Below are 24,778 nucleotides of genomic sequence, written 5' to 3'. Positions count from 1 at the left end.
GAGACGTGTTTTTTTTCCTTGGAAAAATAAGACTATGAGACTGTCAGTTCCTGGAGGACAGGTGCTTACGTATATTTTCTTTCTATCCAAGTCTAGCGTCTGGTACACACTCAGTAAATCTGTGATGAATACATGATATTCTAAGTTGAAGTTGACCTGGCAGTCTAATTTCTTAGGTTTTTATAGCTCTTGATTATTTACATTAAAAAAAAAAAACTTCATTTCCAAAACCAATTTATTGTAAAAGGCAGTAAGTATAATTATGCTTACTGGATGAACTCCTATCTGGATGAGTTCATATCTAGATGAACTCATCTTGCTGTTTTCAAATGTGAAAAAACACAAACCAACATATAGTGACAAGTTTCTTTACATTTGGTCTTCTGATAGTGTATAGTTCTACTGATTTCTTTTAAAGCAAGGGTAATTTCTTTCTAAAGAACCTTAAATATGTGATGGGAATGATACTGAATTGCAATAGCACTTTTTAATGCTACCATTATCAGATGCAAAGCCACCAATTCACTTATTATTTTCTTATTGCCCAGATCTAAATCAAATTTCACTTGAGCAAATGTTCTTTATCCCTGTCTGTAAGCTTGAGTAGTTTTTTCCTGAGCACAACTTCCTTATAATTCCAATGTTATGAAATCACACTAATCTTTTCTTCTCATTAACCAGATTTATTAGGTTTTTATTATGTGTAATCTTTATGTTTCACGGAAAAGTTTCAACCTCCCTTGTTACATAGAAAAAATCACGTGAGTTCAGTAGGGTTTTCTGCTAGCATAAAGATTTTTGGAAACAAAAGCAGGGGGGAAAGCTACTTGCAATGCTGGGCAGGTTAAGAAATGTCAGGGCAATGCTACACGGATTCCATCTGTCTGCCCTGCCCTGTTTTGGGGCAATCCCAACATGAGTCAGAATTTAAAGTGGGTGAGGATGGCAAAAAGTAAAACTCTAGTTCATGACAGAATTTACAAGAACCATTGTGAAGGCACTGATGACACTCATTTGTGTTGAAATGGGCCATCACAAGGCTGGTCTGGTGAGGTCATATCACAGCCTTTCCTTGTGATTCATTTACACACACTTTAGTCAATTTAGCTTTGAAAAAGATCTGATTGCAGCATACAATGGATAATTGTATAAATTATGCTCTACATCAGAACACTTTTTAATTTGAAAGAGGGCACTCTTAAGTACACTGGGGCAACGGTATAAATTCGAACTTCTCAGGTGAGCTGAAGTCTAAGATCACCCTAAATGCACATTAGTTTGGTGGTGTCAAGAAATGAAAACAATAAACAAGGCAATCCATGCTAAGGTGATAGGAAATGTCAGGAGAAAGGGAATGCCCTGAGTTAGTGATGAAGGAATCTCATCACATGAAGGAGGGCCTGACAGGTTTTGAAGGACAGGTACAGTGCAGAAATCTGGTTGAAATTTGTGACTGTTTTTAGATTTTATATATGAACACATATATATGTTTATGTATATTTTCTATTTTATATATTTTGACATATATTCTTAGATGTGGGAAAGAGATGAAAGAGTATAAAGAATACTTGTTGTTTGCATTCAAAAATGACTTTGCAGTTGATATTATTTTCTACACAGTGAAGTTTCTCTTGGTGGGCCAAGAAGGTTTTCAACTATGTATAGCAAGAATTGTTCCTGAAGATGATCAAATTCAGTTTTGCAGTTGCTCCCTTACCTGAGCACATCAGTTTGTCTTCTGACACTCCTCTGGGGTAAATTTGTGAGGAAGTGAGAGAAACTCGGGAAGAAAGATGGGGTCAAAGCACAGCATCTCCCAGTATAGCTTTCCTTTTTCAGACTTGGAACTTCAACAAGGATCAAAATCTCAAGATTCAGGGAGGGCTCCAGAGGCCCCTCTGAGGCAAATTCTGGTTAAAGCTGCATTTGTCTAACTTGGAAAAGCAATATTAGTCATGTGCTTTGTGTCTTGTTTTAACTGGAACTTTTCCATACATTCCAACTGTCCTGTTTATGAGGCACACTCCCTTTTTATAAAAGCCAAAATATTCACCGGTTTCCCACTCTGTTCCTCTAAATAATGTTTTTAATCTAACATACTAGAGTTCCAGGGGCTCTTCCTATTTTCCTCTCCAACTCTTGGCAGGTATGAATTTCCTTTCTCCCATTAAAAAAAAAAAAATAATCGCATTGCTATTCATGTCAAAACCTCAAATGCCATAGTTAAGGATGTAAAAGAAATGCCCCAGGATAGTAGGAATGCATTTTCTACATTATGTTTTTTAAACCTGAAGTCATATTGCAGGTGTGTACTTGATTAGGAAAACAAAGAAACACTTTATATTGTAAAGAATTTTGTTCTAAGTAAAAAATAAATTAGGACACAAAGTGAATTTAAGTTCATTTAGCATTTGGCTTTCCTGCAATTAGATTTCAAAGACCAGAAAGGTATTTATATTTTACTCTGCCACTTCAAAAAGCAAACCTATATATACAATAGGATAAATTAGGGAAAATAAAAAAGAATAAATATTTATTAAATGATTACTTGGGTTTTGGGTCCTCTACCAAACACCTTATATGTATTATTTCACTGAAAGTTTAGAAAAACCCTATGAGGAAAGCATGCCCATCTGTAAAGATGGGGAACTATAGCTTAGGGAAAGTCTCATCCTAAAGTCAACAGAGAACAAGTTGGAACCCAGTTCTAATTACCAAGCCTTTTCTCTTGAATAACGTCCTATATGCAATAGAGAATGACATAAAGACAATTATGCCAAAGTATGATTTAAAGCTCTTGCTAATTAAACTATTATTAGTCCTTAAGTAATGACTCAATAATAATTCCCATGGGCCTCAAGATAATTCTTCCATACAAGTAGTATGTCATTACTTTTCCTATTATCAGTCCCACTCTCAAGATGAGGATGTTAGATTACCCCAGCAGGATTATTTTCTGTCATCAGTGCCAAAGACCTCCCTAAATACTACAGTGCCCTTTTCAAAATTCATTTTATTTCCATGTACAAGGAGACTTTTGAGTTTTAACACTGAAGCTCCAGCCTGAACATCTCACTGAGTGCTGAGTGCCTAAATTAGATTGGTTGGCAGTTTTTCAGCATAAGGGAGAACTTATCCTTTTACAACTTGTTTCCCCAACCTTTTGCCAGTGGACAGCTCTGGGCTGCATGCTAATTAGGCAGAAGCACTTGAAATGGTGTTTGCAGTTGCTATTTCCATTTGTGAATTTCCAGTTCTGTCTGGGAAGCCAAATCTGGAACAGGGAAGCAGGGAACTTGTTCTTGTCCATAACTGCCTATTCTCTGACCTTGGCTTGATAATTTAACTTTGCTGGGGTTTTGCTTCCTGGCTGATGAAGCAGAGAAAGTGCTCCTCCTTTTTATGTGCTCTAAAAAAAATTTAAAATATAGAGTCTGAGTTAAAAGGACATGATTGGTGGAGAACATTTGCTTTATAGCATTGCACAGTTCTGTTAGTTTATGGGAATATCTTAAGATACCATTTATAATATGGAAGACTTATTTTTTTTATTTGACAGAGAGTGACACAGCGAGAGGGGGAAGACAAGCAGGGGGAGTGGGAGAGGGAGAAGCAGGCTTTCCGTGGAGCAGGGAGTCCGATGCAGGGCTCGATCCCAGGACCCTGGGACCATGACCTGAGCCGAAGGCAGACGCTTAACGACTGAGCCACCCAGGCGCCCCTCACTGTTTTGTTTTAACACTGTCAGCTTAGAGGCACAAGCAAGTTTTCTGAAGGACAGAAGTGTTCTTTATGCTGATTATAGCCATAGTTCCACAGGCCTATACGTCTGTCAAAACCCACTAATTGGCACTTTAAAGAGATGCAGTTTGTTAATGTAAATTATATCAATACATTTTATTTAAAATTAGCTTTGTGAATTAACTTAGATGGAGTATTTTTTGTTACCTAAAGGACAATGAGTGCACAGTGAGGAAACATATTTCTTTCCTGGTACTATATACAAAAATATTAAATTACTTTATGTGGTTTTTAAGAGGTAAGCCAATGACATCTCACATAAATCCTGACTTACAGATACTTACAGATTAGTTAGTGGGTAACTAAAGTCTTTTATTCCTACACTGTACTTATCTGATTTACATGACTTCCATTCAGATCAAGGGGTAAATTATTTTAATGCTCCTTCAAATAGATTTAGCTCAGTTGTTGGATGATAAAATTATTTTTCAAATTCAAAAATTATTTTTTATATTCTATCAGGAACTTCTTGCAAGCCTTCAGCCATATGAAAAATTGAAAGGAGTGTGTAGTAATACCAAATGAAAGATTAAGTATCTTAGGAATTAATACTATTATTGCTGATAATACTAATACGGCTTAAAGTACACATTAATAATATATTTTATATTCTATTCTCTATAGTAAAGTTTCTTCTATCTCCAGTGATGAAGATCCTCCTAAATACTTAAGTGTCTTTTATAAAATTCATTTTACTTTTGGGTTCAGACAAAGAAAATTCTGAATTATAATGAAAAGATTTTCACCTGTCATAGGATAGAAATTTAATCTTCTATAGTACTTTAATTACCTTAAACTATTTCAAATAATAATTGTCCAGTTTAATTTCGTTGTGTGGAATTTGACTAGGTACTTCTTTATACATATGTATCAGTTGGATAATGTTTTACCTCATCGTCTTTAGTGTGTACTTCCTAAGAACAAGGATGTTCTCTTACAAAACCACCAAAGAATTGGTGAATTCAGGACATTTAATAGTGATATTATATAATGAACTAATCTATAGTCTGTATTGTCCTATGAAATTCTTGCTCCGTATTCTCCATATGTCCCCAAATGGGCCAGCGACTACTTCTCCTTCATCAAAACTTAGCTTTATCAGAGTTCATCTTTCTTTGGGTAAATCTTCAACCAATGCTTTAGTCTTCTTTTCATTCTCACTGGCTGCTTGTAAGGCTCTCCCTAACTCTCTACCTCCCCATCTCCCAAAAGTATCAATTTCTATTCTTTCAAAGTCCTAAGCTCTTATTTAATATAACCCTCCCCATCTTTGTTATTTCCAGACACTTTCCTAAATCTTACAATGTATTCATGCCCTTGCTCGTGGTTTTTGGCCTCATCTGATTCCATGTAATCATCCAAATCAATCCAAATCCCACCTGGGGCAGAGCCATTATCAATCCCGGGGCCAGGGACTGTGGTAGGGAATTCTCATGAGGGGCTACTGGATCATGAAACCATGAAAGTGATATCTGACTTTTTCTTTTTAAGATTTTATTTATTTATTTGAGATAGAGAACATGAGTGGGTGGGGGAAGTGCAGAGGGAGAGGGAGAAGCAGGCTTTCCCCTGAGCAGGGAACCTGATGTGGGGCTCTGTTCCAGGACGCTGTGATCATCACCTGAGCCGAAGGCAGACACTTAACTGACTGAGCCACCCAGGCGTCCCTGAGATCTGACTTTTTATAACGTCTGTAAGTCAGTTTCTGTCCCATCAAGTCTATCAGCAGATAATCTAGTCTGTGACCCTGTTCTCAGAGAGCACTGCCCTCTGGCATCAATGCTATGCTGACCTCCAAGTAGCCAAGGGTTAGTCCTGGACATGTATATTAATACCATGTGTACCCTCACAGGGAGCCCTGGCCTCATTCTCCGGCTGTGCTGTGCTGCCTTCAGGAAGGCACAGGACATGCTCAGAAACCCACTCCCCTCTCCTGTCCCATCATCGTCCCATGAAATGTCACCAAACATTATGTGGCTTTGAATTCTTCAAGAGGCATCAAACATGTTACATCCTCTGAACTAGAGACTGGTACTAATAACGTTTAGTCGTTGTGTTTCCGTTACCAACTTCAGACTTTAGGCACTATGATTATCTTACGTTGGCCCTCACCTTAAGGCTCTGGTTCTAGATGGTTATGGCTGAAACATTCCCACAAGGAACCTTTTTAACCAAAAGGTTAAAAACTTACTCTCTTACTCTCTTCTTGAGGGTTTTTTTAGTGTTACTATCTTCCAAATGAATTCCCTTGGAACTTAAGCCCCATCTATCATTTCTAGAGGGTTTTCTTTTGCAAATTACATTCTGCTTGTCTTCAATTCAATAAATTCAATAAAAGTTCAGACCAAATGCACACAAAGACAATAGAGCAACACCTTGGGAGGTATGCCTTGTACTAAAAAAGAGCCCAGCTAGGTCATTTTTTTTCTGCCAACAATACAGTTCTGCTACAGTGAGTTCTTTGTTTCCAACTAGAACAGCCAGTTGTACAGCAATTCCTACACACCCAAAAACTTTCTCGCATTCTTTGTTCTACTGCTGTCAGTGAATACCTTACACCACCAGGCAGAGCCAGTCCAGCCTCCTAGCAAGCTGGCAATAAGGAAAGACATTTCCTAGTTTGGCATTCCTTAAGGTACCTACTGTCAGCCTAATCTTGTAGAATTTTGAATTCTTCTTTTAACTATTTTCTTTGTTCAACCTCATAATATTCTCAGTCTGCTTTGGAGCATAGTGGTAATCCCTCATTCCATAAGCTTTCCACCCAGCTCCTTTCTCTACCCAGTATCTGTCACAGTTACTAGGGAATTTTACTAAATATATGCTCTCCACTCAAATCAGGAAAAATGCTTGTATCTGGGAAAATGTTTGTGGTTCAATTCAAAGGGTAGGACCCTGGTACCATATGTATATGTGGAACAAACAGTACCTCAACTGTGGCTGCACTTTACCATTGGCATATCTCAAAATACCAATTTTTTCTATCATAAAAGGAAGTTTGATCCCAAACCATGCAAAACATCAAAACATCCCTGGCCAAAAGCAACTGTCCACTTCACATACCTAGTAAGACATATTTGGTACATTTATTTCTTCACAGCTGACATTTCTTGTCTTTCATCTTCCTGCCTTCATTACCAGACTTCCCCTCCACTTCTAAACTTGGTCTCTCCCATGGACTTTGGCTTGAACTAGCCCTTGGCAGGTACTTTTCCTTCCTCCATACAATCTGGGGACTGTGATTTTGAGAGGCAGTTTTCTAAATCAAACTGCACCAGTACTGACCTGGAATGGCAAAGACTGACTTTGACAAATGGAACAGTGTTTGTTGATTAAAAAAAAAACAAAGTAACACAAAATAATAAAAACACCTGGGAAAAAGAGATAACACTTCTCCAAAACCACTATAGTAATGATTGTTGGCTCATTGATAAGATTATCATGAAAGGCCACTTTTTAAAAGCTTCTATGTTGTTTTAAAATAAGAACATTTAGGGGCAGCTGGGTGGCTCAGTTGGTTAAGTGACTGTATTCGGCTCAGGTCATGATTCCGGAGTCCTGGGATCCAGCCCCACATCGGGGCAGGGAGCCTACTTCTCCCTCTGACCCTCTTCCCTCTCATGCTGTTTCTCTCTCTCAAATAAATAAATAAAATCCTTAAAAAAATAAAATATGAACATTTAGTACTTTAAATAATAAGCACTCAAAAGCATTTTAAAAATCATCTTGAGTTATATATACAATAAGACCACTATAATTTAACATTGCAATTCTAATTTAATGATCTTACTCTTATTTCCTAAACTAATTTTAGTTGGGAACTTCTAAAAAATAACTTAGGGAAGGTAATTTTATTTACTTATTTATTTTTAAATATTTTATTTATTTGTCAGAGAGAGAGGGAGAGAGAGATCATAAGCAGGAGGAGTGGCAGGCAGAGAGAGAAGCAGAAGCAGGCTCCCTGCTGAGCAAGTAGCCCAATGTGGGACTTGGGGGACTCCATCCCAGGACCCTGGGATCATGACCTGAGCCAAAGGCAGACACTTAACTGACTGAGCCACCCAGGCATCCTGGGAAGGTAATTTTAATAAGTCTGTCTAATATTAGTAGTTCCCTCGCATGAATTGATCTTAGTACTTTTGTTGAAAGGTAGGACTCTTTTAATTAAATTATAAAATCCCAATGGAAACCATTTTGACTTTCATTATTTTTCTTTGATATGTAAATTATACTAATTTACTTACTCTGAACAGAAAGGTCACATTAAGATTGATTTTTTTTTAAAGATTTTATTTATTTATTTGACAGAGAGACACAGCTAGAGAGGGAACACAAGCAGGGGGAGTGGGAGAGGGAGAAGCAGACTCCCCGTGGAGCAGGGAGCCTGATGCGGGGCTTGATCCCAGGACCCTGGGATCATGACCTGAGCTGAACAAAGACGCTTAACGACTGAGCCACCCAGGTGCCCCAAGATTGATTTTTAAAATGAAAAATAGGCCTTTAATCCACGAAAGCAGTATGGAAATGTTTACCTATTCATTCACTTACAGATATTAAATATATGCCAGCTGAATAATTCAACCAAATTTGGCTAATTCATGTCAGTAAAATATTCCTTTCTGTGACATATTTTAAATTAATAGGGGAAATAAAAAGGAAAAACTAAATTAAAAATATGCATACATTAGACTCTTACTGTAACACTCTTTGCAAGAAAATAGGATTCAGTGTAATCTGTTCACATCTTAGAGTTTACCAAAAGGCATTTTGTTACTAACAAATAAAAGCACCTTGACATGAGGTTATTTTTCCTTATGCAGTAAGCACTGGTGTTTTCATTGTTTGTCACTCTTCCTAGAATAATATATAAATTACTAGACAAGTCTGTCCTTAACTTTTTTAGGGCCCAGAGTAAGAGTAAAAATGGTGGTGGGCTTAACAAGACTAAATAATTAACAGTAACAACCCAGACTAAGAAATCATTAAATAAAATAAGTTATATTTTCTTATCTTGATAAATATACATTGATAATATGCTAGAAGGCTAAGTTGAATTTAGAATTTCAGACTCTTTAGATTTCTGTTTGGCAACTTGGCACTGTATAAAGTGTTGCCCCTCCAGCCCCTGATCTGCTCCATTTCTCTCTTCTAGTTTTATTCTGCATTGCAAGAAGCCTATCACTTACCAGCATGGACACTCCAGCGTGCATTTCCAAGCTCTGTTTACTTCCCCTCTCTTGGAGTTTGGCATACAGGTAGCACGGTCTACCCAAAGGATGGCCCTGAAAGTAATTTGGGGCTGTTTGGGCAGAGAATTCTGGAGATGATCTAGAAGGGGACCAAAGACTGAATAGTCAGACAACATAGATAACTTGCCTGTGGGGAGAGCCAGAGGAGGGACTCTTCTCACCCCTGGAAGACCCCTGGATGATGATTGAGGGTGTAGAGTCACATTACTTATTAGCTAAGAGATCCTGAAGAAGTTATTCAATATCTCTTTAATTAGTCTGCTTAACTATAAAATGGGAATTATCAGAGTACATACCTCAGAGGGTTGTGAGCATTAAAGGATATATTTTTACACCATATGTACAGAAGGGTACCTGGCATACAGAAAATACTTCACAAATGTTAACTATTGTTATTCTTTTAACTCCAGAACCCAGAACCATGCCTGACACAAAGCTATAGATGTTTTAAGAAAATCTGAATGAATAATGATTAAATGGATTAGAATAGTCTGTCATCAATATCAGTTTTAGTATTTGGTTAAATGACTATAAATTCCAGTTTGTATGATCTAAATAGAAATCAGTTTTAAAGTACAGATTGAGGGTAGAGGATCAAGATTATTTTTTATACTTATTTATCAACAATGAAAGTAATTATCACAGAAATTCAAAAGGAAAACAATTTTATAAAGAATAGATTTAAAAAAATGAAGTCTCTATTTTGATCTCTGCTAAAGATTTGCCTATAAAGCCAAGAAACTGCTTTCTGGAGTGGACTGAGAAAGCAGAAACAAGTGTATTTTATGGCATTAAAACTTTTATAGTAGAACTTGCTTTTAAAAGAAAACTGTATTTCTTAAAGTTCAAATTCAAATGAGGATTAGAGCTAAAGAGGCTTATTTGCCTAGATATGCATTTTTAAGCTAATCACTATTATCCTCACTTCACTCATTGAGTCATTTATTTCAAATAGTTTCTTAGGACCTACTGTATGCCAGGCTTTGGAGATACAGAACCAACAGGAAGTTTCTCTTTCTTTCTTTTTTTTTAAGATTTATTTATTTATTTAAGAGAGAGAGAGAGAGAGAGAGAGAGAGAGGAAGGGGGCAGGGAAAGAGGGAGAGAGAGTCTTAAGCAGACTCCATGCTGAGTGTGGAGCCCGATGCGGGGCTGGATCTCAAGACCCTGAGATCAGGGCCCTGAGATCATGAGAGGAGCCGAAACCAAAAGTCAGTTGCTCAACCAACTGCACCACTCTGGTGCCCTGCAGTTTCTCTCTTAAGAAGGTCATAGGTGGGTGTGGAAATGGGACATGAATAAGGATTCAGAGGGTTAGGCATGAGATGCTCTGGTAGGAATCTGTCTGCAATGTGGAACAGCCTGAAGACAGTGGGAGCCATAGAAGGTTCTGAGTAGAAAGGAAAAATGTGGACAAAGATTTGAAATGCTGGAGATCAGTTAGGAAGCTCATAGAATGAAGGCTATTTCAGGCTTTTCCTACTCTAGCAGCATTGTATTAAAAAGAGGAGATAAACTTGAGAAACCATTATGGACAAAGAATTGATGTTAAAAAAATAAAAATCTCCATTTTCCTTTAAACACCTTACCTAGTCTCACCCACTTACTTATCATCTTGTCACCCCTTCACTACCTTACATCTCACCATAAGTGAGAATTTGATCCCCTTTAATAGCAAAGGAGAGGAAAATTCCTATTATTGTTATCAACTTGGAAATCCTAACATATCTTTCCCCTCCTTTTTAGAGGAGCTGAACCATCGGAAAGATTGTGAAATGCCTTAAGTGGACCATAGAAAGAAAAAATTAAAAATTTAAAAAAATTTAATGTCATCTTATTAAAATAGCCTGCTCTGACTCTCATATATAATAACAGCCTCTCTCAGTCTTTCTCTCTCTCAGGACAATTTCTCACTCTGCTCTATTTTTTCTTCTTTTTACCATATGTGTATATATATGACATATACATATCATATGTAATAAAATATGTATATTTTATATATAATATATATTTTATCATACATATGTTTATATATATATAAGCACATGCATAATACATATATTTGTCCTTTTCAATTAGAATGTAAGCATCATGACAGCAGGAATTTTGTTTTGCTCTCTACTGTATTCCTAGTGCTTGGGTAGAGCCTTTGATGTCTCAGCATCAAACTTCTCCCTGAAGGGACATAATCCCTTGTGTTCCCTGGATGGCCCCCTCAAAGAAGAGTGACAAGGATAAGAAGGGCCTGCCCTTAATGAGAGGGCGACCAGGGAATACACTAAGGGCATTCACAAGTGCATCCATGGAATGGACTTTAAGAACCATGCCCCTCAGGCACTCAAAGAGGGCCTGGAAATTTTCCATGAAGGAAAAGGGAACTCCAGATATGTGCATTGACACCAGGCTCAACAGAGCTCTCTGGGTCAAAGGAATAAGGAATGTCCTGCACTGAATGTGTATTTGGTTGTCCAGAACACATAAAGATAAAGATTCACTAAATAAGCTCTATATTTCTGGTTACCCATGTACTTGTCACAGCTTTCAAAAATCTATAGTAAATATGGGGCGCCTGGGTGGCTCAGTTGGTTAAGCAACTGCCTTCGGCTCAGGTCATGATCCTGGAGTCCCTGGATCAAGTCCCACATCGGGCTCCCTGATCGGCAGGGAGTCTGCTTCTCCCTCTTACCCTAACCCCTCTCATGTGCTCTCTCTCATTCTCTCTCTCTCTCAAATAAATAAATAAAATCTTTAAATTAAAAAAAAAACTATAGTAAATATGGATAAAAACTGCTGACCATCAAATAAAATCGTAAAACTGCAAAAAAAAAAAAAAATCAACAGCAAAAACTTATGCCTGAAGAAAGCATTGTAGTATATTCCTTCAGCCTAGAATATACTGGAAATGCTGTAAATAACCAATACTGCTAAGCATGGCTCATCACTGCAAATATTTAACAGCCAAAGAATTACCTACTTTAGTAAAAATTCATGGAGACAAAATAATGTAAATATATTAAACAATATAAAGTATCAAGCTATAATAGAGTAGCTCCAAGCAGCTAAGAATGCCACAAGTCTTATGATGATCAGCCGTGTCACCCATATACTGTGATTTTGTCCCTTTGAACACTTTTGACTGAACAGGTAACCACATACTTAGCAGATCAGTCTCTTTTTCTTTCTCTCTCATAACCACAAGTCATACACATCTGTAACACATTGGAAATCCTATGTGAGGCACAGTTACCTTCCAGGTTACTCCCATAAAGCCACATGTCTTGTTTCCATTCTCACTATGACAGGAAACTAACCATAGTGAGGTATATTTAAGATGAGCTGAGAGTGTTTGGGAGCTTCCACCTGAGGTATGCTTGGATCATGCCCCCAAATCACAAATCAGTATATTCCCATCTGTGGTTCTGTGCCAGTAACATTGTTACAGCATAGGACTCAGGAATCCCCACAGGAGTGTGTGAAGGTCCTCTTTCATCTGACAGTCACAGTGAGTGTATAACTTAGAGCAACACCCAGAAATTTTTTGAAGAAGGTAAGAGGCAACATAACAGAGTTCAAATCTCATCTCTTCTACTTACTAGCTAGGTGACTTTGAGCCAGTTATTTCCTCTGGGCTTCAATTTCATCATCTCTAAAACAGAGATGATAATTCTACCTATCTTATAGTATTAGTATGAAGATTAAATTAATGTGGTGTATCAGTTAGATCAGTGAACAGTATAGAGTGAGAGCTACCCACGTGTTTGTTACATGACATGAGCATTATACTTTCTTTCCACTACATACAGAAGTCACCCTTACATGACTTCTTTAGGATATAATTGGGAAAGTGACATTTTTAGAGATTAACAATTAGGTCACCTACTTAAGCTCAGTAATTTAATTGTTCAATTTAATAAAATACAATATGAATCATCATAAAATATTATTTTTTCTATGGCTGCTTTTATTTTATAATCAATAAACAGCTTCCAGAATGCATTTCATATATAACTGGAGAAGATATATAGGGCTCAGCATTCTCATGCTGGCAAAACTCTAAATGTATAGATTTGGGCTGCAACAGGGACTAGTTTTGAGAACCAAGAAGTACTTAAGCATATACAGTACAGGGTTGGTTATGAATATCGTTAGATTATTTGATGAACATATAAAAAGACTATTTCCTTACATCAGTTTGGTAAGGTAAGATTCGATAATATCACAAGTAACACAATTTTTATAGCAGTTACTCAATGAGACTCACCAAACCAGCAAAAAGACATCATTTAAATGACAGACTGCTATACAACAGGCATTTTCAAGGGGGATGCTTTGAGCATCTTAGCTTATTAGGTACAGGCAAGAGAAAGACTCCATAAAGGCAAATAGTTTATTACTTTTCAAGAAAACTGATGGTCCCCGTAGAGGATTGGCTCCTGTTTATTAGAGTCTAAAGAAACTGAGATCAAAACAATACCCTCTGACCCCCAGCTGGTGGACAGTAAAGTGACTGTGTGGGTGGTGGTGGTGGTGGTGGTGAACAAAATGAGGAATTTAACACACCCAACTGCTGATACCTGGATAGGTCAAATTTAACAGGTGTGGCAGAAAAGGCTCTAAACTGTTGAGCAACAAAACCAGGTTATCTCAAATACTTTGTTTTGAGGAAGGTTCATTCAAAATGGGGAATAGGAAGATTGAAAAGGCAATATAGTGTTGCTATATCATATTTCTCATGCCTCATAAAAATATTGGAATGAAAACTGATTATCGTATTTATCTTGTTATTGCCTATATTAAAACCTATTCAAAGATGACCTTTACTCTCCTAAATAATACCTCCCAACTCCTCTTTGTTTATTAAAATTATTAACTAATTTTGTTTTTGGTCTAATTAAGGCTTAATTAGCTTACCAGTTGTATACGTTCATGAATAAATAATTTATCTTTAAAACTTAAACACACATGGGAAAAAATTATCAGCTGGTACAATTATTTCTTTTATACCTGGTCGGTCTTATCTTTTTAAAAATATTTATTTGTTTATTTGAGAGAGCGAGCAAGTGGGGGGGAGCGGCGTAGGAAGAGGGAGAGACTCCTTAGGCAGACTCCCTGTTGAGCACAGAGTCCAACAGGGGGCTCCATCCCAGACCCTGAGATCAGGACCTGAGCTGAAACCAAGCCCTGGATGCTCAACTGACTGAACCACCCAGGTGCCCTGCTCAGTCCTACTTTTTTTTTTTTTAAGATTTTATTTATTTGCCAGAGAGAGAGAGAGAGAGAGAACAAGCAGAGGGAGCTGCAGACAGAGGGAGAAGCAGGCTCCCCACTAAGCAGAGAGTCTGATGTGGGGCTCGATCCCGGGACCCTGGAATCATGACCTGAGCTGAAGGCAGACGCTTAACGACTGAGCCACCCAGGTGCCCCTGGTCAGTCCTACTTTTTACAGTCCTGTATATATGGTTCTACCACTTGAAGATAGGTATACTTTTCAAAAAAAAAGAAAAAAGAGGTTACAAGATTCATTCAACTTTTATCAAATGTGAATGGACAAAAAAAATCACAGCAAAATTGGCTTATTAGGCAATTTTTTCATGTCTATACTAAATATAGAAATACCTTTGTTTTTTCTTCTGGAAGAAGGTTCTGTTATTATCTAATAAATATAGTGGGACTTGATTCTTCAGTTCATCTCTTTGTTACAAAGATTAGAGAGGTTGAGAGAAAATAAATGAAGCCCTGTCTTGGAATGAACAGAGAATCAGTATGATAACAAAACTGAGAAGAAATTTATTTATTCTTTCATTCATTCAACAAATATGTATTGAGCATCTTTTTTTTTTTTTTTTTTTTTTATTGAGCATCTTTTACATAACTGGCATTTCCATAACTAAAACAAGAGCAAAGTACCTTCCCTTATAAGCTATAATGTAGTTGCTGGGTTGGGAGCAAGAGAAAAAGACAGGAGACAACTATATAATATATCAGGGATGCTACTATATATATATATATGATCCCGGGTAAGGCACTAGATAGTGTTGTTAAGGAGGACAGAGAGGGCCTCTTTGCTAAGATGATATTTGAGTAGACATCTGGAAGGACTAAGGGAGAGGGAATCAGAAATATATCTCATGGGAACACATTCCAGGCAGAGGAATAGTGAGTTCAAGATTGGAGGTAGGATCATGCATCGTACATCCAAGGCATAGCAAGGATCAGTGTTGCTGGAACAGAGTGAGAGAGGAAAGGAGAATAAGGAGGTGAGGTCAGGAAGTCATCAGGATCTTGGAAGCCATGTAAAGACTTGGCCTTCAATTTGAGGTAGATGAGAAGAAACCACGTAGAGCTCTGAGGGGAGGAGTGACAGAATCCGAGGCACATTTTAAAAAGGTAAGTCTGGCTGCACTGTGAAGCAGAGAAGACAGTTTAGTAGGCATTCAATAGTTCAAGCAAAAAATGGCATGGACCAGAGTGGTGGTAGTGGAGGTGGTAAAGTGACTGTGGAATGTGAGAGAAACAGAAATCAAGGATGCCACCAAAGTGTTACCCTGTACTACGGAAGTGTGGCTGATCACTTAGTGAGATGAGGAAGAGTATGAAAGAAGCAAGCTTGGGGGAGAAAACTGGATGTTTGGTTTTGAATACATTAGGTTGATTTTGCCTTTAGACATACGGTGGAGATGCCCAATAGGTAGTTTGCTATCCCCTCTGGAGATCAGAGAAGAGGTCAGGACTGGAGTTGTCAGCATACAAGTGGTATTTAAGACCCAAAACTGTATTAGTCCATCTGAAGACTCAGTATATATCTAGAAAAGAAAGTTTGAGGACTGAGTCCTCAGCCACTTTGACATTTAGAGTTGGGACAGGAGGAAGAACCAACATCAGAGAGAGAGAGAAGGAGCTTAAACCAAGAGAATGTGGGTTCAGGAAGTCAAGGAAAGAAGTGTTTTGAAGGAGGGAGTGGTCGACAGTGTCAACTCACTGACAGATGATAGGCCAGTGGGATGAAAACCATAAACAGGCTATCTGCTGTGGCGATAGGAAGGGCACTGTGATCCTAACAGGACGGTATAACTGCAGAAGTGATTAACCCAAGCCTGACTGCAGTGGATTCAAAGAGAAGGTGAGGAGAATTGGAGAACAGCGAGAATGGACAACTCTTTCAAGGATTTTTGCTAAGAAGGAGAGGAGAAATAGAAGATGAGAGATATTACAACATGTATGGGTATGCATATGCTATAGATGATCCAGCAGAGAGGAGAAAACCTGACGATTCCAGAGACAGGGGGAACAATCCTTAAAACTGAAACCCAAAACGAGTTATACCTATGATTCCACTGGGATAAAAAAACTGATGTTCATCTGGGGAAGTAGATTTATTCATGCTATTGTTTTTCATATACATGCATACCAAAAAGCTGTTACATATGCATAGTTTTAAGAGAAATATTTTTAATGCAGCCATAACAGAATCACTGAAAAGTAAATGGTTGAAACTATCTTTGTCTTTGCTTCCTCCCTCATTTCTGCATTTCTTCCTTTAAACATAGTACACATTCCTGTAGTCCTAAATTTCAACTCAAAAATTCATGCTGTGAGACAAATAATAGTGTGTCTCCTCCAGTAGTACTTTGATTTACTGAAATATTTTAGGATAAAATGATACAAAATTTGCTTCAAGATAATCTTATTGGGGGAAGGACATGAAATGAGTAGGGGAAGAGATGAAAAAAGTTGGCCCTGAGTTGATCGTTGATGAAGCCTGGTGATGGGTGTATGGTGATTCCTTATACCATTTTCTCTGCTTCTGTATGTGTTTGAAAATTTCCAAATATAAAGTTAAAAATTAAAAGAAACCTACTGTCAATACCATACCCAATCCAAAGAAATCCATTACATGGTGAAATTTCTGGTAATTTGTTAACAGGTGAAGGAGCTATTTGAGGACACGGGAATTTTTCAGTTCTTTTGCTTTCATATACAGCACACACTTTTTTTTTTATCAGAAAGTGTCTCAGTTGCTTTAAGATAGAATTAATTTGGATGCTTATTGTACAAATATTTTGGAAAACTGGACTTCTAAAAATGAAGCCTTGATTCTCTTAAAAATCCTCTTACTTTAGGTAAGCATAAAGAAATCTAAGAACACTTGTGATATGAAATATGTTCTGAGGTAAAATAATATTACAGTTACAAAACAATGCTAATCTAGCTGATTGTTATTTAAAAGAATAAATAGTTGATTATGCACAGAAGGTGAAATTTCATTGCAATAATAGCTAACATTTTAAAAAAAAATAAACGGTAATTTCTGAAATTTGTCACTCTTATATTGCTATATAAAAATTTAGGTAAAAAAAGATTTTTAACCTTTCAAAGCGAGCAAATGTAGAAACAATAGTGTTGCTACATTAACTCTTCAAATATTAACCACTAAGTATTCTTTAGTGTTTTCCAGTTACTCATTAACCATTTTATACTGTTATTGTTTCTCCAGTTGTCGGTGATTTCCACCAGGGAAAGTTGAAAAACATTTTTCTAGATCAGAAAAATAGTCAGATTTATTAACAACATCCCCCTTGCTCACCATATATTCATTATTAAAAGTCCACCATGTATTTGGGACCTATAGATCCTACTTCAAAAATTAAACCCAAAGTTATGTTGTTGTGCAGTTTATGGTTCCTTGTGTATGGCTTTATTGTCCTCAGCATTTCCTTGGTGTAACCTACTGAGCAAGGGAACAAAATTTCTTTTGTAACTGATACCTAAATTTCTACTCAGCTTTAAGCATCTAATTTGCACTGTGAAGACATATAATTTGAGACTTGTAGCTATATCATGAAAGTACAACAGTTTACGCTGATCTCTAATTTTCTGAGTTGTACTGGCTATAATTTAAATTTTTTGCATGATTTTAACTGCAACGCAAACCAGTATACATCAGAAACCTTTGTATATTGACAGAGACTGGGAAAAGGATGCCTTGTTTGGATTTCAGATAAGCATTCCCTTTTCACAACTGCAGGTGCAAGGGAACCCATTCATAGTATTTGCTTCAAACCAGTTATAGTCACTGGATGGAAATACAATGCTATTGCAGGAGAACTTGACTGATCTTTACAAGCACAATGAATATTTTTAAAATACTGTTATTAGTAGTAAATTTTAGAAGCCAGTAGCACTTTTTTGTCTATGTACTGGGGACAAAATATACTCTATTGACACAATCTTGGTCACTTTACTCTTGTGTGTGTATGTGTGCATGTTTACTAAATCTAGAAAAATACTTCATCACATATTAACACAAGATGGAATTATACTCGGTGGAAAATCTGCTGCAATCAATGCATAGTCCCACTGAAGAGATAATTGGTAATGTTACTATTTCCTTTGCCTTCAAATTTCACTTATTTTGAAATAAACACATAAGCCAAAAAATAACCACAAGACAAAAATTTACTCTAATTGCTCTCATTTCACATAACTGGGTAACTCTCCTTTGAAACAAACATTAGACAACTATATGTGCAACAAATGAGTGAAACTAGCTGGGTGTTTCCATGTTAAACTCTTACTTATAAGATTATGACTTGATCGTTTTTATTAGCTTCAGGCAGAAACATGCCACATCAATTGAAAGCATAAGAGAAAATTTTAGTCTACAAAACAATTACAACTCTACTTCAACAGGAGAGGTCAGAGAAAGGTGCTAACAGAATTTAAGGGCTTGATGACCAAACACAGATAAAGCAAGTTAAAAAAAGAAAAAAATTGGCAATAATCATTGTATTGGCAAAAATAAATGTTTGGCCTGTATTTAAAACCAAGAACTCATCCCAAATTGATGATTACTACCATTACTTACGGTACGTTTTACTGTTTGCTAAAAATCCAGTACAGCCACCTTAAATTTGCACGTAATTCAAAAGTGCCAACACACCTTTTTATGCACTATTTGACCTGAGCTTTTCTTGTGATTTAGGATGGGAGATATTGTCCTCATTTGTAAAATAAGGACAATATACATTATAAAGAAGTATCCTTTCCAAATCAAGGCAATTCTGATAGAAGTGGCTTGCCTGGATTGAAAGCTGTCAATCCTGGTCTAGGTTTCTGTCTCAGGGTCTTATTCTCAGGGGCTGATGTGACTGAGGGATTAATTAGCTAGACTTTTTTTTTTTTTGAAGCTGAAAAAGTGGTGACTTAACGAATATTTTGCAAGTGTGTTTAATTCATTCAGGCTGAGCCCTATGATAGAAGAAACTGGATAGAGGATGCAGCCATCCTCTTCTTTCATGGACTCAAAACCAGAAAACTCACTCCCATTACTCCAATGTACCCTCAGCCTTGAATCAAATACTAGTGGTAGGTGGATCCACACACAAAAAGATGGGGGGGGAATCCTCAAAGATGCCTTCAAGGAGGATGCCTTCAAGGATGGAGCAGAACCCCTAAATTGGCTTATGTAAATATGACTTTCCACTCTTCCAAACTTCCATTCTATTACTGCTCCCCCCAAACCCGGGAGCAAAACACATAGTCTTCTCGTACAATTAGTTACTGCTGTCACTCCGGGGCGGAAATACTTGACACCTGGCCTCCCTCGGGACGCCTGAATGGAGGACGCTGCCACACACCCGCCCTTCAGAAGTTCTCAGGGCAGTTGGAGGCTGACATTGGGCCACTTACCTGGCCAGGATGTTCGTCACAGCCCAAGACCTTTGAGGAAGAGAAGAAAACAAAAGAAAGCAGAACAACTTACCACTCTGGCCCAGTCCAAGAACAACTAAAAACACCCAGGCCGCCCGAAGGACCGGGACAGGACCGGGCCGGCAGTTTTGCAGGCAGACAAATGCGGCAGTAAAAAAAGCCAGGGCGGAGCGGCACATAATGCAAAGCAGCCCGCACCGCGCCCGCCGCCTGGTTGCTATCCGGCTGCGCGCTGGCGACTCCCGGGCGCACCTCGGGGCCCGCGGGCCAAGTGTCGCTAGGACGTTGCCCGCAGGCCCAGCAGGCGGACCCTGCGGCTCGGAGCAAGCAGTGCAGGTACGCTGGCCCGGACACCGCTTGGCATCTCAGGGCCCCCGAGGCCCTGCCAGCTCGGCTCGGCGGGTCCCGCGGTCTCCGCGAGAAGCACCTCCTCTGACGGTCAATGGCCCGGGGCGGCGACGCGAGCGAAGCCTCCGCAGCCCGCTCTGGGACAAAGAAAAGAGCTTTTGTTTCTCTCCAGCCGATGGGGCTTCTGCTGCATAAATCAGCTTAGTGAACAGCCAAACAGAATCAAACCCAAACAAAGCCCGAAGCCTGGGGGAAAAACCAGCCTAAAGTACTATCACTGGGTGATGCTACATCTGTGGGAGGGGACGCCGGCGAGGCCGAAGGGGAAAAAAGTCGATGGCGCATCAATCAGCGCGAGCTAATAATTCCACAGGTGGGCAGGGAGGCCAATTCCACTTAGTTACAGCTCTGCAGCCTCGTCAGCTGAGCAGCGGGCAAAGTCAAAACGGCAATGTCCTGGGTGGCGAGGGAGGAAGCGCGGGGTGCCAGCAGCTGGGGGAAACGGCTCCGGCAGCACCCTAGAAGTCCCCGCCGGCGTCCGCGGACACAGAGCGAGGCATAGCAGCTCCCCGCTTGGCCGGGAGTGGAGCGCACGGCCGCTAGCACAGGAGGGGAGGTTCCGCGAGGGTGCAGTAGCCCGGCCTCGCGGGGCGGGAGCTTCGTGCCCTCGTCCTTCTGGCCCCCAGTGTGCGGCTCAGGCGTCCCGCCGTCCAGAACCCGGGCAGCTGGCGCACTCTGCGGTGCACCCCGCGAGGAGGCGAGGGAAGCGAGGCTGGCGAGGGGCGGGGGAGCAGTGGTCCTGCTCCGGCCCCGGGGTGGGGGGGCTCCCGAAGTGTGGATAGCTGGGCGCGCTCTGGGCCGCGAGTTGCTAGGAAACCGCCCCACGCTACCCAGCGCCTTGCCCCGGCCGCCTGCAGGCGCAGCGGCGGCTCCGGCGGCAGCAGCAGCAGCAAGCAAGAGCTCGGAGCAGCGTGGGCGGGACATTGGTGAGGCATGAAGTCACCGCGGCCCACACTTGCTCTTTGTTTTGCTCACTCCAGCCCTTTTTCTCCCCCTTGGCTCTGATAGTTGTCATGCCCACCGTTCACAAGAGCTCCCGATGCGTAGCTGCGCAACAAGAATCGCTCCCCCTGTTCCCTTTCCCCCTGCTCGCCGAATCCCTACAGCCCAACGCTCCCCTAGCCCGTACGAAGACTCGCTCAGTACTAATGGCAGCTGCGCACAAACCCCAGCCTCTCACCCGGGCACTCTGCGCTCCTTTGTTCGGAAAGAATCACTGCCCGGCAGCTGCAGCGTACAAAGCAGAGTATGGGGCCCTCTCCCCGCCCCCAACACCCTCCGTTCCGCGGGTGCGCACTGCCAACTCTGATGGTAGATTTAGGAGCTCACCCTTTACCCCACCCCATGACCGTCCGGCATCTCCCCAACACTTGGAGAATTGATCCAGTCCGCAGAGGCCGTACCCGGAGCTGCTAGCTGAAATTCTCGCGCTTCCTTCTCCTCTCCGAGTCTCAACCCTGGGCTGAACAGCCTTGTTCTTCCCAGGGTCTGGTGGTGGCTCTGGGTTTTGCTAGTGACAGTGGGTCTTTTGACCTTAAGCGTCACCTTTCCAATAAACGGAACAAAGAAGTTAAAAAGTGCGGCGAAGCAAGAGAGAAGCAAAGGAGAGGACGAGACAGGGCGTTTCTGCCTGCTTGCAGCTCAGAAATTTAGGTGCAAAAAGGGAGCGGATATTAAGCTGGGCAACTGTCGGAGAAGCCGCGCGCCTACTGGGATCCTTGTCACTACCACTCTAGGCCGGGGGAGGGAACCCAGTCCCCCGGATTGAAAACAAGGCACTGTTTCCAGTCTGAGACACAGGGTGATGGTTTTCTTTTTCCTCTAGGGGCAGGAGTGGTTCCCTGTGGTAAAGTCTGACCTCTCATTTTTCCACTAGCAGCCTGCCCGAAGTCTTTCATAGGGTACCCGCCTCTTACAGGCATCAGACCAGTCCAGCCAGGTCAAGGTGAAATATGCGGGAGTTTCCCCTCCTTCTTATTTGTTTAACAGTTTCCATCTCCATATTTGGAGTAAAAAAACAAGTAGGAGGCTTTCTCTGTCTCTTACTCTCTTTTTTTCTGTTTTCTAATTGTTAACTGAGTGAATGGAAAGTACCTGGTTAATAAGCCACAACATTGAAAACTCCCCCTTTTCAGGTGTGGACTGCGCATTGGGACCCACAGAATTAGCTAAGCAAACCAAGAACCCAGCTGGAAAATTACAAGTGCCCTACATCTACAAAGCAGGCCCTTTTGAGAGACCAAATGAATGTTCCAAACCTGAAAAACTGATACTTTTAAACACAATTCACTATAGGCAATGTACTCTAAAGAGATAATTAAATCTAGCTCAGCTTCTTAACTCGTTTTCTTTCTTTGGTTCCAAGTTTGAACAGTTCTAGTTTTGCTTTAGGTGGTCTTAAAGGAAAGGCCTGGAAAGTGGCTGGGGTGGGGAGGAAGAGTTTAAATTTGAACACAAAAGGAGCATATTCACGCTCTCATTAGTCACTCTTCAATGGGGGAGCATGTGTATTTTCCAGAGATTATTTCACAGCCTTGAGGAATATAGCCACTATTGAGACAGGGTAGTGCTACAATGAGGAAAAAAAGTCAATTCATAATCCCTATAAGGACATGTCTGTAAGTGCACTTTACACTGTAAAGTAACCAACACATCAGAGTTTCATGACATATTTAAAAATCTAACTCTCAATGTTTTAAATGTAAATGGCAATTATAGTATTAAATAAAATGTAACTTTATGTAACTAATGATGTAGTTTTGTGATATGGAATAGATATGCACTAATTTTTAACTCTATACATATCTTCTGTGACTTACGATGGGATTATAAATCCATCATAAGTTGAAAACACTGTAAGATGGAAACGCACTTAATAGACCTAACCTACTGAACATCATAGCTTGGTCTAGCCTACGTTAAACACGCTCAGAACACTTAACGTTAGCCTGCAGTAGGGCAGTATCATCTAACACAAAGTCTATTTTATAATGAAGTAATGAAATCTATTGAATACTGTATTGAAGGTGAAAAACAGAATGTATGTGTACAGAATGGTTGCGGGTGTATTGGCTGCTTACCCTTGTGGTAGCATGGCTGAATGGAAACAGTGGCTAGCTGAGGCTGTCCAGCATGAGAGGTAGGTATTCTACCACACGACCCTAGCCTGGGAAAAGATCAAAATTTAAATACAGTTTCTACTGAACTCATATCACTTTTGCACCATTGTAAAGCAGAAAATTGTGAGTCAAATTGTCATTAAGTCAGGGACTGCCTGTATTGCTAGATGTCTCTATATTCTATATATTCTCCTTACTAGGCCAAAACAACTGTGTAGCAAGAGGAATAAAACAGTTTGGAAATCTGTTGCAGGAAATTTTTGAGCCCTTTAAAAAGAAAGACTTCCATGTTTTGTTAGATGAAACCCATGCAACTATGTATCAGGATGCCAGTTTTATGGAGTTGTTGAAGAATAACTACAGTTCCGTTTATCACCGCTTCCCAGTTGTAAAGAGGTTATAATTCTGGTTATCAAAATAAACTAAGACAGTATCCCAGCTGAGACTGTGATCCTGGCAAGTTATTTACAAACAAGTTATCTGTACATTTTGGGTTGTAAAGATAAAAGTGAATTCTCCTGAGCCCTGCAAATCATCTGTAGGGTTTCTTTCAGTAAATAAAATTAGGGCCCAGGAACAAAGTTGGCTTTTTTCCAATAAGTGTCATTGGTCACCACAGCTCATCCTTTTTTCTATAAGAAAATATATAAGATACTGTGAAGAAATATGGTATTGTTATCTTCATCATATTACCTGAAGAATTCTAACAGAAAAAAAAATGTTCCAAAAGATGGTTAGTTGATTAATTCCTGTTTCTATGATGTTTTGCTCTCTTGCTTTGAAATTTCTCACAGCTAATTTTTCATCATTTGTGGCAATGAGAGCAAATGAAATTCACAGATAGTCTAAAAATAACATTTTAGCTATTCATTCCAGTCTTCCTATCATGAGATTCTTTTAGTTGCTAGTAAGTCATAAAATTAGATGAATTAAGTTTCTTCCCTACTCCTTTGATTTCTCCTTAACCTTGATTTCTTGCTAACTCAGTTTATGGTGAGAAATGAATAGGCTATAGATGGATAGCGGCAGTGAGAGAGACATTTGAGAGACTGCTCCTTTTAGTGTGTATTTCGTCTTTAACTAGATTTTGTCCAAATTATTGACTTCCTGGATACAGTTAAAACCATACGTACATTTTAGTATTATATCTTTCTGAAGTTAGGATCAGACATTCAGTAGGTCGTAAGCAGATGTTCACAAGTTGTCTATAATCTTGCTTCATCTACAGCTCTAAGGAGTTGATGAATGATCCAGTAAGTGGGATTTATTATTGTGACTATGACTTCTAGCTTCTTCCAGTGATAAAGAACATAAGCCACTGGAAGGCAGTTTTCACTGAAATATGACATGAAGTAGTGTTCTTCATACTGTGAACTGAAGACTGCCTACAATCTAATCATCTGTTGAGTGATTTCTTAGCTCTATTCTAGGAGACTATGAATTCATAGATATGGTGTGGTATCCAGAGTATTTATTATTATAAGATCCTTA

The 24,778-nt window shown here is 39.5% G+C and overlaps 1 protein-coding gene across 2 annotated transcripts in view; it reads right to left on the bottom strand.

The window, feature by feature from the left end:
- The window catches only part of ITGB8 (integrin subunit beta 8), a 79,191-nt gene extending 57,998 nt beyond the window's left edge, over positions 1 to 21,193 (bottom strand). For both annotated transcript variants that reach the window (XR_012380244.1, XM_025872994.2), the window contains exon 1: positions 19,813 to 21,193. Coding sequence is in view for 1 of the 2 variants with exons in the window: in XM_025872994.2 (XP_025728779.1) it covers positions 19,813 to 19,939 (127 nt within the window). In the remaining variant the exon portion in view is untranslated. The remainder of the gene's footprint in view (positions 1 to 19,812) is intronic.
- Between the last annotated feature and the right edge of the window lie 3,585 nt (positions 21,194 to 24,778).

This window comes from Callorhinus ursinus, unplaced genomic scaffold (genome assembly GCF_003265705.2).
Source record: "Callorhinus ursinus isolate GAN/ISIS: 27379988/994484 unplaced genomic scaffold, GSC_fseal_2.0 scaffold12, whole genome shotgun sequence".
Lineage (NCBI taxonomy): Eukaryota > Metazoa > Chordata > Mammalia > Carnivora > Otariidae > Callorhinus > Callorhinus ursinus.
Note: the sequence above shows the minus strand (reverse complement) of the source record. Positions and strands in the feature narration are given on the sequence as shown.